General features: G+C 51.6%; 1 protein-coding gene across 1 annotated transcript in view; it reads left to right on the forward strand.

The window, feature by feature from the left end:
• The window catches only part of WDR31 (WD repeat domain 31), a 31,649-nt gene that overhangs the window by 13,643 nt on the left and 5,032 nt on the right, over positions 1 to 12,974 (forward strand). The window contains exons 5-8 of the mRNA XM_075015423.1: positions 7,270 to 7,344; positions 9,133 to 9,277; positions 9,357 to 9,457; positions 10,758 to 10,825. Of these exons, the coding sequence (XP_074871524.1) occupies positions 7,270 to 7,344; positions 9,133 to 9,277; positions 9,357 to 9,457; positions 10,758 to 10,825 (389 nt within the window). The remainder of the gene's footprint in view (positions 1 to 7,269; positions 7,345 to 9,132; positions 9,278 to 9,356; positions 9,458 to 10,757; positions 10,826 to 12,974) is intronic.

The following is a 12,974-nucleotide window of genomic DNA, read 5'->3' on the forward strand; positions in this document are numbered from 1 at the left end:
ATGCCCAGAGACCTCTGCCTCTCCTGATAGACAGGTCATGTGCTCCAGCCCCTCGTCATTTTCATTGCCCTCCGCTGAACCCTCTCTAATGCATCCGCACCCTTTCTATACTGGGGGGTGGGGGTCAAAACTGGATGCAATACTCCAGATATGGCCTCACCAGTACTGAGTAGAGGGGACTAATAACTTCTCTAGATCTGCTGGAAATATTCCTCCTAATGCACCCCAATATGCCGTTAGCCTTCTTGGCTACAAGGACACACTGTTGACTCCTATCCAGCCTCTCATCCACCACAATCCCCAGGTCCTTTTCTGCTGCACTGCTACTTAGCCAGTCAGTCCCCAGCCCATAACAGTACTTGGGATTCTTCTGTCCCAAGTGCAGGACTCTGCACTTCTCCTTGTTGAATCTCATCAAATTTCTTTTGTCCCAATCCTCCAATTTGTCTAGGTCACTCTGGACCCTGTCCCTACCCTCCAATATAGCTGCCTCTCCCCTAGCTTAGTGACAGTTGCAGATTTGCTGAGGATACAATCCATCCCCTCATGCAGGTCATTAATAAAAATATTGAACAGTACTAGCCCTAGAACTGATCCTTGGGACACTCCACTTGAAACCGACCACCAACCAGACACTGAGGCAAATGTCCCAATCCAGGAAGGACGGACTGGGCTTTGGCTCGGAAGGGGCAGTGGGAAGTAGCCTAATGGAGGCAGAGAACAGGGGGAACTACCCTACCCCTGGCTCACCAGGGGCCTCAGGATGGGAGGCTGCCTTGCAGACAGGCTGTCAGCTCACTAAGGAGGACACAGAGCTCTTCCTAGAGATGAGGCGAGCAGAAGCAGAGATTAATTGCACCCAAGTAGAGACAGAGGAGAAGTGTGTGAAGGGTGCAGAGCTGGAACTCAAAGTGAGGCAGGCAGAAATTGAACTGGAAAATCCTAAGGTACAGAATGCTCCAGGTACACCACTTGCCTCAACTCCTATTATGGTTCAACACCCTAGAAAACTCCCCAGGTACCAGGTGGGAGAGAATATATATGAATTCCTCATGAATTTTGAGAGACCTATCAAGAGCATGATATTTCCCTGCCCAGTATGTGTTCCAGATAAGATCCCAAACCACTGGGCCCTTAAAGGGAGTAGCCACTAAAATGTCTAGCGGAAGCATGAACGATTATAATCTCTTTAAATAGGAGGCCAAAATTTGAATGGGGCTCAACCCCAATGAGGCTGTTCTCCAGTTCAGAGCCCTAAAATAGAGAGCAGACCTGCCCTTTGCCCAACATGCCTACGATATCGACACAACCACAGAGGCCTTGGTAAAAGGAGCAAAGGCTATCACTTGGGAAGAGCTATTTTTCCTGGTGACAATGGAACAGCTGTTAGAGGGTGTTCCTTCTGAGATCCAAATGTACATCCTAGACAAAGATCCCTAGCCATAGATGAAGCGGGAAACTGGCACCAACTGGGTGGAAATACACCATCCAAACAAAGTTCCTAGCAGTTTAGGGGGGCAATCCAGGAACCCACCTCACAAGGAAGGACCCTGCCCACCCCAAGGGACGCCACAGCCGCTCTCTCATCCTGCCCCTCCATCCTCCAACCCCCCACCTTGTTCCAGTGATTTGCCAGTTGGGCGTTGTGAGCCAGGGCATGCGAAGGCCAACTGTTCCAAGAACACCAACAGAGTGCAGTTTGTTGCACCGGGGTCACACCCAGAGTCCTCAGGCCCAGATGCCTCCCAAATATTCCCCAGAGCAGAGAGAAACTGTGAGTGTGGGCGGGAGGAAGATTGTTGCGTGGAGAGACACAGGAGCACTGTTGTCTGCGATCCACCAGTACCTAGTGTATCCTGAACTCATTGACCCCTAGGCTCAAGCAACTGTTGGACCTTCCAAGGCGGATTCTTTTGACTTATCTAGAGCAAAGTGGCCAGTTAAATACGAGGCCTGGTCAGGAGCTTGGACTTTTGCAGTCTGTGATGACCGTCTAATTCCTATGTTGCTAGGAGACCTAGTGAACCATGTGATACAAGCCCAGAGGGCAGAAGTGGTCACCCGTAGCAGGGCTAAGCAGGCCTCCACACCTCACCCAGTTCCCGAGCCTCCTACTAGGGACCAGTCTGTGTCCCCAGACACCCTGGGATCAGAGACCCAGGCAGAGGTGACAGAACTGGACACCAGACCAGAACCTCCAACTACAACGACTCCAGTTCCTGAAATCCAGAAGGAACAAAGTCCAGATCTGGAGTCGGTGAACCAGCTCATGCCAGCATTGGAGTTGGCAGCAGAGGGCACCAGGGAGCCTTCAGCAGCAACTGAACCTGTGGAGGAGGCCCCACTGGAACCTGCAAGGAACTCCAGCGCACCAGCGAAAAGTGGTTCCCAACTACTCAAGGTACCTACCTCACCTGCATCGCTTCCAGAGGGGTCCAGCTCAAGCCCACAACTCAATGGGGAGCTGAAATGTCCGGCAACAAGAGCAGTTTCAGGCAGAACAGAAAGCTGATGAGAGCCTGAAGGGAGCTTGGGCGGCAGCTCGGAGCAACCCACTGCCACTCAGCTCTTCTAACAGGTGCAGGTTTGTGATAGAAAGAGGGCTTCTATACAAGGAGACTTTCTGGTGGGCACTGGTATCCTCAGACACAGTTGGTAGTTCCAACTAAGTAAAGGGAAAAGCTCTTGAGCTTAGCCAACGATCACCCTAGTGGCCATGCTGGGGTGAACAGAAGCAAGTTCAACTGGGAAACAGAACAAGAACAACTGGGAAAGTTGTTCCACTGGGAGGGGATGGGCAAGGATGTGTCCAGCTATGTCCGGTCTTTGTGAGGTGGGCCAGCGGATGGGGAAGCCCCAAGACCAGGTGAAGGCACCTCTCCAGCCACTCCCCATCATAGAGGTCCCATTTCAGCATGTCGCTGTGGATATTATGGGTCCTTTCCCTAAAAAGACCTCAAGAGGGAAACAGTTCATACTGACTCTTGTGGATTTTGCCATACGATGGCCTGAAGCAGTCACTTTAGGGAGCATTATGGCCAAGAATGTGTGCCAGGCACTCACCGATATTTTTGCCAGGGCAGGTTGGCCCTCAGAGAGCCTCGTGGATTCCAGGACTAATTTCCTAGCCGAGGCTATGAAGTGTCTCTGGGAAGCTCATGAGGTGAAACACCTTGTTGCCGCTCCCTACCACCATCAAACCAATGGCCTGGTGCAGAGATCCAGTGGAATGTTGTGAGCCATGATATGTAAATTTGTGACTGAATGCTCCAATGATTGGGACTATGGGTCACAACAGCTACTGTTTGCCTATAGAGACGTCCCACATTCCAGTCTGGGAGGGGGCTGCTCATTTTGGATTTTGTAACCATGTTCAAAATACCCTCAGAGGCTCTCTAAAGCTGGTTCATGAAAATTTGCAGAAGGGTCAGCAAGAGCAAAAGGCATGATATGATTGACATGCCAGGGAGCCATCCTTCAGAGTAGGGGAATAGGTTGTGGTCTTGAAGGCATGAGACCAACAAGATGGAAGCCTCCTGGGATGGGCCGTTCACAGTCCAAGAGCCACCAAAGTGTAGTTAATTACCTCATCACTTTCCCTGATCCTAATCTTAAACCTGAGATACATATGTTAACTCTCTGAAGTCCTTTTATTCCCAAGAAGTCAAGGTTCTTCGGTTCACCACCCAGGACAGGGATCTTGCTGAACAACTGGAAGGAACCCACTACAATGGGAAGAACAAGGGTGGAGCAGAAGAAGTAACCTTTTCCATGAACCTTTGCCCAGAGCAGAGATGGCAGATCGTGGAACTGTGCACCAGGTACACCCTGATGTTCTCAGCCACCCTGGGAAGAACAGAAAGTGTGGTTTACTCCATTAACACCGATGATGCTCACCCAGTCAGAGCCCAGACCTACTGAATGGCACTTGCAGACAAAGCGGCTATAAAGATGGATATCAAGGATATGCTAGGGATGGGTGTAATCTGCCCCTCTGACAATGCCTGGGCATCTTCAGTAGTTCTAGTTCCCAAACCAAATGGGGAAATCCGCTTGTGGGTGGATTACCATATGCTGAATGCTATAACTCACCCAGACAATTATCCAATGCCATGTACAGATGAGCTATTGGAGAAACTGGGACATGCCCAGTTCACCTGCATCTTAGACTTAACTAAGGGATACTGGCAAGTACCTCTGGATGAATCAGCCTTCATTACCCACGCAGGGCTGTATGGATTCAATGTTCTTTCTTTTGGGCTATGCAATGCTCAACAACCTTCCAAAGACTTGTAGGCAGTCTGCTCGTGGGATTTGGTGAATTTGCCATAGCCTATTTGGATGATGTGGCTGTGTTCTCTGACTCATGGGCAGAACACCCAGAGCATCTCCAAGCTGTCTTCAGTGCATAAAGGAGGCAGGGCTGATGGTGAAGGCTTAAAAATGTCAAATTGGCCTCAACAGGGAGACTTACCTTGGACTCCAGGTGGGTCAAAGAACTATCAACCCTCTACAGGGATACCAAAATCAAAGAAACTGGTCTGATCCTTCCTAGGCTTGGCCAGGTACTACAGGTGGTTTGTCCCCCACTACAGTCAGATCACTGCTCCACTAACTGACCTGACCAAAAAGAAAAATGCAGTCAAGTGGACTGACCGGTGCCAGAAAGCTTTCAGCAGCTTAAGGCTGTCCTGACGTCCGACCCTGTGCTAAGGGCCCCAGACTATGGCAAGCCTTTTGTCATCACCACAGACATGTTGGAGCGTGGTGTGGGGGCAGTTCTAATATATAAAGGTCCAGATCAACAATTTCACCCTATTAGGCTACATAGCAAAACCTCTCTGAGACGGAGAGCCACTGGTCTATCACTGAGAAGGAATGTTATGTTATTGTGTATGTGCGAGAGAAAGTACGACCATATACGTGGGGATGACGCTTCCATCTACAGACCGACTATGCTGCACTAAAGTGGCTTCATGCAGCCAAAGAGTCTAACAAAAAGCTCCTTTGATGGAGTTTGGCTCTCCAAGACTTCAGCTTTGACACTGAACACATTTCAGGAGCTTCTAACAAAGTAGCTGATGCGCTGTCTCATGAGGGGTTTCCAAATTCAGCTACTTAGACCACCTTCTGTATAACAGGCATTGCCACTACACAAATGTAAGTGTTTTGTGGGTTCTTCATGTAATTCATAGTAATGTCCAAGTGTGCATGTATCTCATTAATTATGCTTTCCTATGCCTCCTGAAAGAAATTACAACCAGTGGATGCCTTCCCGCTATTGTAATTTGAGGAGCACGTCATGAATGAGTGCAGGGAAGGGGTTAATCTCTCCTGATGTAACTTGAGTACAGGGGAGCCAATGGGAGTGAAGTAACTTTGTTTAAACTGAGAAGAGTTGCAGCTTTTGTCGGCTTTTGTCTGTGGAACAGCAGAGAGAAAGTCAGGTGGGAGAAGATGTCTCCAAACCAGCCATCGAGGTGTAACTGAAAGGGAAATGTATAGTTAGATGCGATGAGGTTATGGTTATTTTGAATTTGGTTGGACTGGCTACTCTATTCTTCTCTTTTGTGTCATTGTTTGACTTGAGATTTTCCCCCTGTAACTTTTAAGATGAACCCCTGGAAATATCTTCCTCTGTGTGCAACCCCTGCTTTACTTTCCTCTTGTTTTGTGAATAAATCACTGTTTTCAAGCAATTGAGCTGATCCCATGTCCTAAGAAACGTCGGTCTGTGTCCATCAGCCATATAGCTATCAAGCCCTCAGGGAAGGTGTAGCCAGACATGAACCCCCCATTTGGCCTTTTCTTCTCCCCCCAACTGGGAGAGACAGAGAGGGAGACAGAGAGGGAGACAGGCAGCCTTTGATGCCCTGGGAACACAGGTGTGCTGTCTCACCCAGACTCTCTACCATACACAGAAACCAGACAGTGAATGGGCTAGCTAATGGCCGCCCTTCTGGCTGATATCAGTAATTGACACGCCTGACCACTGCCCTAGGAAGAATGGGGAACCCCCACCCATCACCTCCAAAGGTGCCCAATTGTCCACAATTCACAGGTGCAAATTGAGCCTTGCACCTTCCCTGGGAAACCTGGGGTTCAAACACATTCCTCCCCGATTGGCCACTTGAGACCAGGAAGAAGCCTATGTGACCAAAGGGGTATAAAGAGGGGTTTGGCAGCACCCCCTTTGAGCTCCGATCACCTACACCTGCTGGCCAGGTCCAGTATTGACTCCCGAGACTGGGGACGCCTGGCTTGTATCTACTTCTTCCCGAGGGATTGAGAGAGAGAGATTCTGGATCACACCGGATCTATGAGGCAGGGGTAAGAATTACACCTGTATTACACTTCTTTCCTATAGGAATTGAGGGAAAGACTCTGGTTCCACCAGGTTTAAGAGGCAGGGGTGAAAATCACACCTGCAACGTGCCTTTCTTGTGTACACATTACTTGTATTAGTTTAAGCTAGCTAGTTTGTCTAAAACTTTTCTTAAGTTAAATTGTTTCTATCTTTGTATAAATAAAAGGTAATTGTTAAACCCTCTAATAAGTGTAATTTTCCTCTTGCTGCTGTACCCGAACTAAACGCAAAACAAAGAACCCAGCCTGCCCTGGCTGCTTAGCGTAGCTGCTGGTGCGGCATCACCCCCTTTGCCCCACCAGACCTTTAGCTGGCACCTGGGCATTGGCTCACAGAAGGGGAGAACGGGGCTGGAGTTTTCCCCAGAAGGAGAATTCCAGTGTGCCTGCCTGAGTTAAAGGGGTCTCCAAGGACTGGGGTGGTGGCAGCAATATCCTCCAGGGTCCAGGGGATCTGTGACCCTGGGAAGTTTTAAAGTAAAGCCCCTCTATAGGAAGGGTGCTTTAAGGATTTTGCAGGACCTCACTTTCCGCACTCGGAGTGTCAGAGTGGGGGAGAATCCCTGACAAGGTGCCCCAGGATTCCTTGTTGTGCTCATTGACATGGTTTGTGTTGTCCACCCTGACAGAAGTGGTGTGCAGGTCAGGGCTTTTTGCTCTAGAAGATGTTTCTTTTATTTCAATAGACGTTTAGGTTTCCATGTAACAAGGACTATGGCTTCCTGATGCTCTTACTTGGTGCATGTTCTTGCCAAAAGCGTGTTACCACAGCCCTCCCCTCTAGAACAGGAAAAACTATTTGGAAAAAAAATAGACTTTGCCAGCCCACAGACAAGTCTGGGTGACATCAGTTCTCGCGCCCGGATGTGCAGGCTGAATTCACAGGCACATTTCTCTCCTCAGACTGCGGTCGTCTATAACTGGCGATCAGGAGCGATGCTGAAGAAGTTCACGGGACATCAGCGAGAAGTGACTAAGGTAAATATCAGACTTGAGGAAAGTGCAGGGTGAGTCTTACACGGATCCTGACAGTTGTAGCAAGGGGCAGTGGCTGGTCAGCATCCACAGCCTGTGTGACTTTAAGGAAGGCACGCAGCAGGCCCCAGAACCTGTACGATGCCTTATGAGAGAGCCCCTTGCTGCACAATGCACGTTGATTTTTCATGACTCGAAAGAGTGAGTTTCTGCTCCCTAGAGGCAATACACAAATGACATCACCCAAACAGCACTGGCTGCGTCCAGCCTGAAAAACCGATTCAGCAGATGGTAGCGTTACCATTGATGGGTTACCCAAGGTATTTTTTTAAAGTATCTTTGAGTTATGCATATTTGTATTCATAAACCAGTTCTCTTAAAGCATGGGGTAGGCATTGCATCTTCCACAGAAGTTTAGGGAAGTGTGTCTGTGGACTAGTTTAACTATGAGGGGCGCTGTAAGGCTCTGCAGCCAGCCACATGAATTCACTGAGCAGCAGTAATTGCCCCGATGTGGAATTGCGGGGCGTGGAATTATCTTCCTGTGAGTACAAAGTGGAATTTGTAACTCAAAATACCCCTGTTAGCGCTCAAAGAACAACATGAAGTCCTGTGGCACCTTAGAGACTAACAGATATTTTGGAGCATGAGCTTTCATGGGCAAAGGCCCGCTTCGTCAGATGCAATATAAAGTGCCACAAGGCTTCTTGTTGAATAGTAACAGAGAGGAAGCCGTGCTAGTCTATACACTATCAAAACAAAAGGCAGTCAAGTAGCACTTTAAAGACTAGCAAAATAGTTTATTAGGTGATGAGCTTTCGTGGGACAGACCCACTTCTTCAGACCATAGCCAGACCAGAACAGACTCAATATTTAAGACAGAGAGAACCAAAAACAGTAAGCAAGGAGGACAAATCAGAAAAAGATAATCAAGGTGACCAAATCAGAGAGCGGAGGGGTGGGTGGGAAGGTCAAGAATTAGACTGAGCCAAGTATGCAGACAAGCCCCTATAGTGACTCAGAAAGTTCCCATCACGATTTAAACCATGTGTCAATGTGTCGAATTTGAATATAAAAGCCAGCTCAGCTGCTTCCCTTTCCAGAACGGTGCGATAATTCTTCTTCAGTAACACACATACCTTTAGGTCATTGACAGAATGCCCCATGCCATTAAAATGTTGACTAACTGGTTTGTGGATCTGGAGTGTTTTGATGTCTGTTTTGTGCCCATTGACCCTTTGTCTAAGGGAGTTAGAAGTCGGTCCAATATACAAAGCATCTGGGCATTGTTGGCACATGATGGCATTTATGATGTTAGTAGAGGAGCATGAGAAAGTGCCCGTGATTCTGTGAGTAACCTGGTTAGGTCCAGTGATGGTATTTCCAGAGAAGATATGTGGACAAAGCTGGCAGTGGGCTTTGTTGCAGGGAAAGGTTCCAGGACTGGTGTTCCTGGGGTATAGACTGTGGCTGTTAGTGAGGATCCTCATGAGGTTGGGAGGTTGTCTGTAGGAGAGAACAGGCATGTCACCCAGGGCCTTCTGGAGTGTAGCATCCTGATTAAGGATAGGTTGTAGGTCTTTAATAATTCGTTGCAGTGATCTGAGTTGTTGTTCTCGAAGATCGAGACTAACACGGCTCGCTCTGATACCTGTCAGTGCTGTGTTTCCTGGGCCTGGCGGGTAGGACAGTGGCTGCAGCAGAGAGCAGGGCTCAGAAGAGATTGCAGATTTGCTGGGTTTTACCTGAGCTGAGAAATGGATCTTGTGTCTCTCGTTTTGTGCTGTGCAGGTGGCCTGTGCCTTTGAATCAAACCGTTTTTTCAGTGCCTCCCGTGATAAGACAGTCATGATGTGGGAGCTACACCGGGACTCGGAGCCAAGCCAGCACTTCCCAGGGCATGACTTGGTTGTAACTGGACTGGCAGTGAGCCCAGGTGAGGCCCAGCTGATGCTGGTGGCTGCAGTAATGCTGCTTTCTTTGCCCTTTCTTACCAAAAGTCATTGTGTTCGTAGACTCTTCACAGCTGTGCACAGGTTCACGGGACAACACCGTATGCCAGTGGGACATAGCGACCGGGGAGTGTCTGCGCAGAGCGGCGATCTCCAGGAATCTGGTAGGAGCAGAAGGCCCAGCCAGCTTTGGAATGGCAGTTCCCTCTGCACTGGCTCCTGTGCACATGAGTCTGTGCAAAGAGGAAACTATTGCTGCTGCTCTCTTTGGGCGTGTCGGGAGTCAGGCTTGAGAACGACTTGCCCTCCCCTGCCAAACTGCATTTGCATGTTTCCTTAATGCCCTGAGCTCAGGCAGGCCAGGGCAATAGTTGTTAATGGATGGCTTTTCGGGGACCCTGGTGAGTGAGCGGTGGGGCCGTTTGCACTGATTGGCATATTTGAAAGCAGTCTTGCAATCTCTGCAAGGAGGCCGGTGATGTGTGGGCGCATCCTTTGCCCCTCCAGATAACGCTGGGGCCAGAACCCTACAGCAGCAGTTCCCAACCTTTTCAGTACCAGGGCACGTTTCAATGAAACAAACGATTCCACGGCACACCCGCTTTTTACAGATGAAAAGATTGCTCGTGAACATCCCGTTTACTTACGTTTACTATGGTTACGGTCTTACTACAGAGGTGTGCGACATAGTAGTACATCCAATGAGTGAAACAAGGATCAAACGTATTCAGGTTTCAAATCCCCACAGAATACAGTGTTTTCGATGGGTCAGAAAAGGCGGGCAAGTGAACGCGTGCCATGCTAAGCATGTTGAGTATTCAAGTAGATGCTGAAAATGTCAGCAGTTACTCAGTTACTTCCTGAAGGGGGAAGGGCGGGGGGGAAGAGGCAGCCCCAGAGAGCAGACTTCCCTCCCCAACTGCCCGTTTGGGCCGAGTAGCAAAGTTTCAGCTGCCTCCAGGTGCGACCGGGCCTCTTCGGGGTCCTCGTTTCCCCTTGTGGCAGCTCTGCAAAGAACTTTGCTGCCGGAGCCCTGGCTGGCGCGGTGTTGTCAATTTCTGGCCCTGGTGGCTCCGTGCAGGAAATTGACAAACCTCTCCCCAGCTGGGACTCAGGCAGCCTTGCTGATTGAGCCCCAGCTAGCACGGGGTCCTCAGTTCCCCCTCGCAGTAGCTCCGCAAAGAGCCCTGATGGGGGAAATGGATGAAATTTCAGGGCACACTTAGACAGTTCTCCTGGCACAGCACTGTCACAGCATAGCTGTTTGAAAACCACAGACCTACTGAACTAGTGCCCCTCCTCCTCCATTGCACGGCAGGTGGAACTCCAGCTAGGGAAGAGACCGCACTGGTGGGATCCAGAGATAGCTGCTCCCAGCCCTGCTGACTCCAGCGGCTGGGTGCTGAGACGGTGTACGTGTGTGCTGTTAGTGGTAGGTTTCTGGTACTTTTTTCCCTTCAACAGGTAACACACCTGTGCTGGGTTCCTGCAGAGCCGTATGTCATTCAAACATCGGAGGATAAAACGATCAGGTAAAGCCTAGTGTGGGGACCAGTTGCAGAGGTGAGACTTGGTGTGCATAGTAGAACCCCAACGAAAGGTCCCAGAGCTTTGTAACCCAGCCCAGGGACAGTGCGGGGTGCTTAGGCCTGTGGGCAGGCTAGCATTTGCTAATGGCATTGGACTGCAGAGCTGCTCACTGTAGTCCAGGCAGGGTGCCCAGGCACCTCCAGACCAGCACACTGTGGCTGTCTGGTGCCTTTCTCCTTCATTGGGTGGGCAGCAGTGGCAGCTGTTCTTCCCCCTCCTGTCTTTCTGCAGGCCAGGAACCTCCGGTCCTGCTGGGGAAGTAGCCCCGTCCAGGGAGAACTTCCCCAGTTATTCTGGTACCACCACTCGACCTGGGCCGATAGGGAGACGTCTTGTTGGGCGTCTGAAGGGCTGTGGCAGGGAGCAGCTTTGCATGCTGGTGATGTTGTCTCCCAGGCTCTGTTGCTCGAACATTGTGCGACCCTTTGTCCTCTCCAAGAGGTCCATCTCCAGCCGGGGAGGGCACACCCAGGGCTGTGAGAAAACCGCTTGCCACTGGACTTGGCACGGCTTTGTCTTCTCCACTCGGGGTTGTTACCGTTGCTGCAGAAAAGGTTGCAGGCAGCGTGTGTGGCACACAGCAGAGAAGGGTGGGACGAGCTGAGGGAGGAACTGTCCAGGGCTGCCCAGCCCTGTCCCTGGCAGAAGGGACTGCCAGCAGGGGTGAAATAACTCACATTTTTTACAGGTACCGCTCTATTACAACCCAAAGGGGGTGGGGATACAAGAGTACCTGTAAGAAATTCAAGTGTGGCGTAGTGTGCGGGGGGGCTTAGCGCAGAGGTTGAGGGGTGCGGAGAGGTGCAGAGTGAGGACTGGGGACAGGGATGCAGAAGTCCCAGGTCTGGGGTTTAGGAGGGGCCCAGGGCAGGTGTAGGAGAACGGCTCAGGGTCGGGGTCAGGCCACAGCCACACATACAGGTCCCGTTTGCTGTGAGGAGGGGAGGTGAAAGGGAAGACGCCCGGGTGTTCCTCCCCCTTATGGCTGCCCTAAGTTTTCCCTCGTTGCCTCCTTGCAGCAAACAGGAAGCAACACAGGACAGGTGTGTGCGGCTGCAGCCCCCACTCCCCTGAAATGGCAGGGGGGAGTCCCAGGGGGCACCCCCAGCCAGCCCCTTGAACCTGCCTGGCTGCAGGAAGCCAGGAGCCAGGCTGGGAGCGCCCCACTCCTCTCCCTCCAGCCCGGCGCCCCACCATCTGGCGTCTTGCTGGAGGGCTGCACCCAAGTGCGCCGGCACTTCAGAGTGGCCAAGGTGCGGATTCCCCTGCAGCTGAGCTACGCGGATGGGGCTGGAGGGAGCAGGGAGCTTTGCTCTTGTGTAACATGAGCGTTGTGGTGGTGTCTCCTCACCGCCAGGCAGGGCAAGGGCCTGTTGAGCGAGGCACTGTCACCTGGGCCCCCGGCGCTTGCAGGCCTGGAGCCTGGAGCTCCAGGGAGCTCTAGCTTGGGCGGAGGGAAGGAGACTTCCAGCTCCAGGGACTACAGCAGAGATCTCCACTCAGGTTATCTTGTGGCCAACGACAGACCCCAAATCCTCCTAGCAGGCCAGCGGGCACCCCATCCAGCAGGGCTCTGGAGGGGTGTCCATGTGCCCCCGCTCCCTGTGCATCCCCTGCCCTGCTGCCAGCCTGTAAGCTCACCCCTCCACCCCATGTGTCCCCCAGCCCTGCCTGCTGGCCCACACGCTCCTCCCTGTGTGACCCTGGCCCCACCTGCTGCCCCCAGGCAATTTAACACCCCCTCCAGGGGCCCCTGCCCCCCCCCACTGGTGGCGCAGCAGGGCTAGAGCGGCTTTGGCCGGTAGCTCTGTGCAACTGCCAGCAGCTCCCTGTGGCTTGGGAAGTCTGTGCAGAGCCGTCCCGTCCTTAGCACAGTTCAGTGCATCCGCTCTGGGCCTTGTGCTTTGGGGGTCCCACGTTAGCTGCTACAACTGCCTTATAGATGGGGTGTGTCTGTCCCCGCCCCCAGGAGAGCCTGTGGGCCCTGGGTGGGCCTGGCAGCCTGCTCCACTCAGCAGCCATCTCTCACCCCACCCCTCGCAGTGAAGCAGAATGATGGGGCCATAGGGACTTGGGTGCCAACAGCTGTGT

This window comes from Carettochelys insculpta, chromosome 21 (assembly GCF_033958435.1).
Source record: "Carettochelys insculpta isolate YL-2023 chromosome 21, ASM3395843v1, whole genome shotgun sequence".
Classification (NCBI taxonomy): Eukaryota; Metazoa; Chordata; order Testudines; family Carettochelyidae; genus Carettochelys; species Carettochelys insculpta.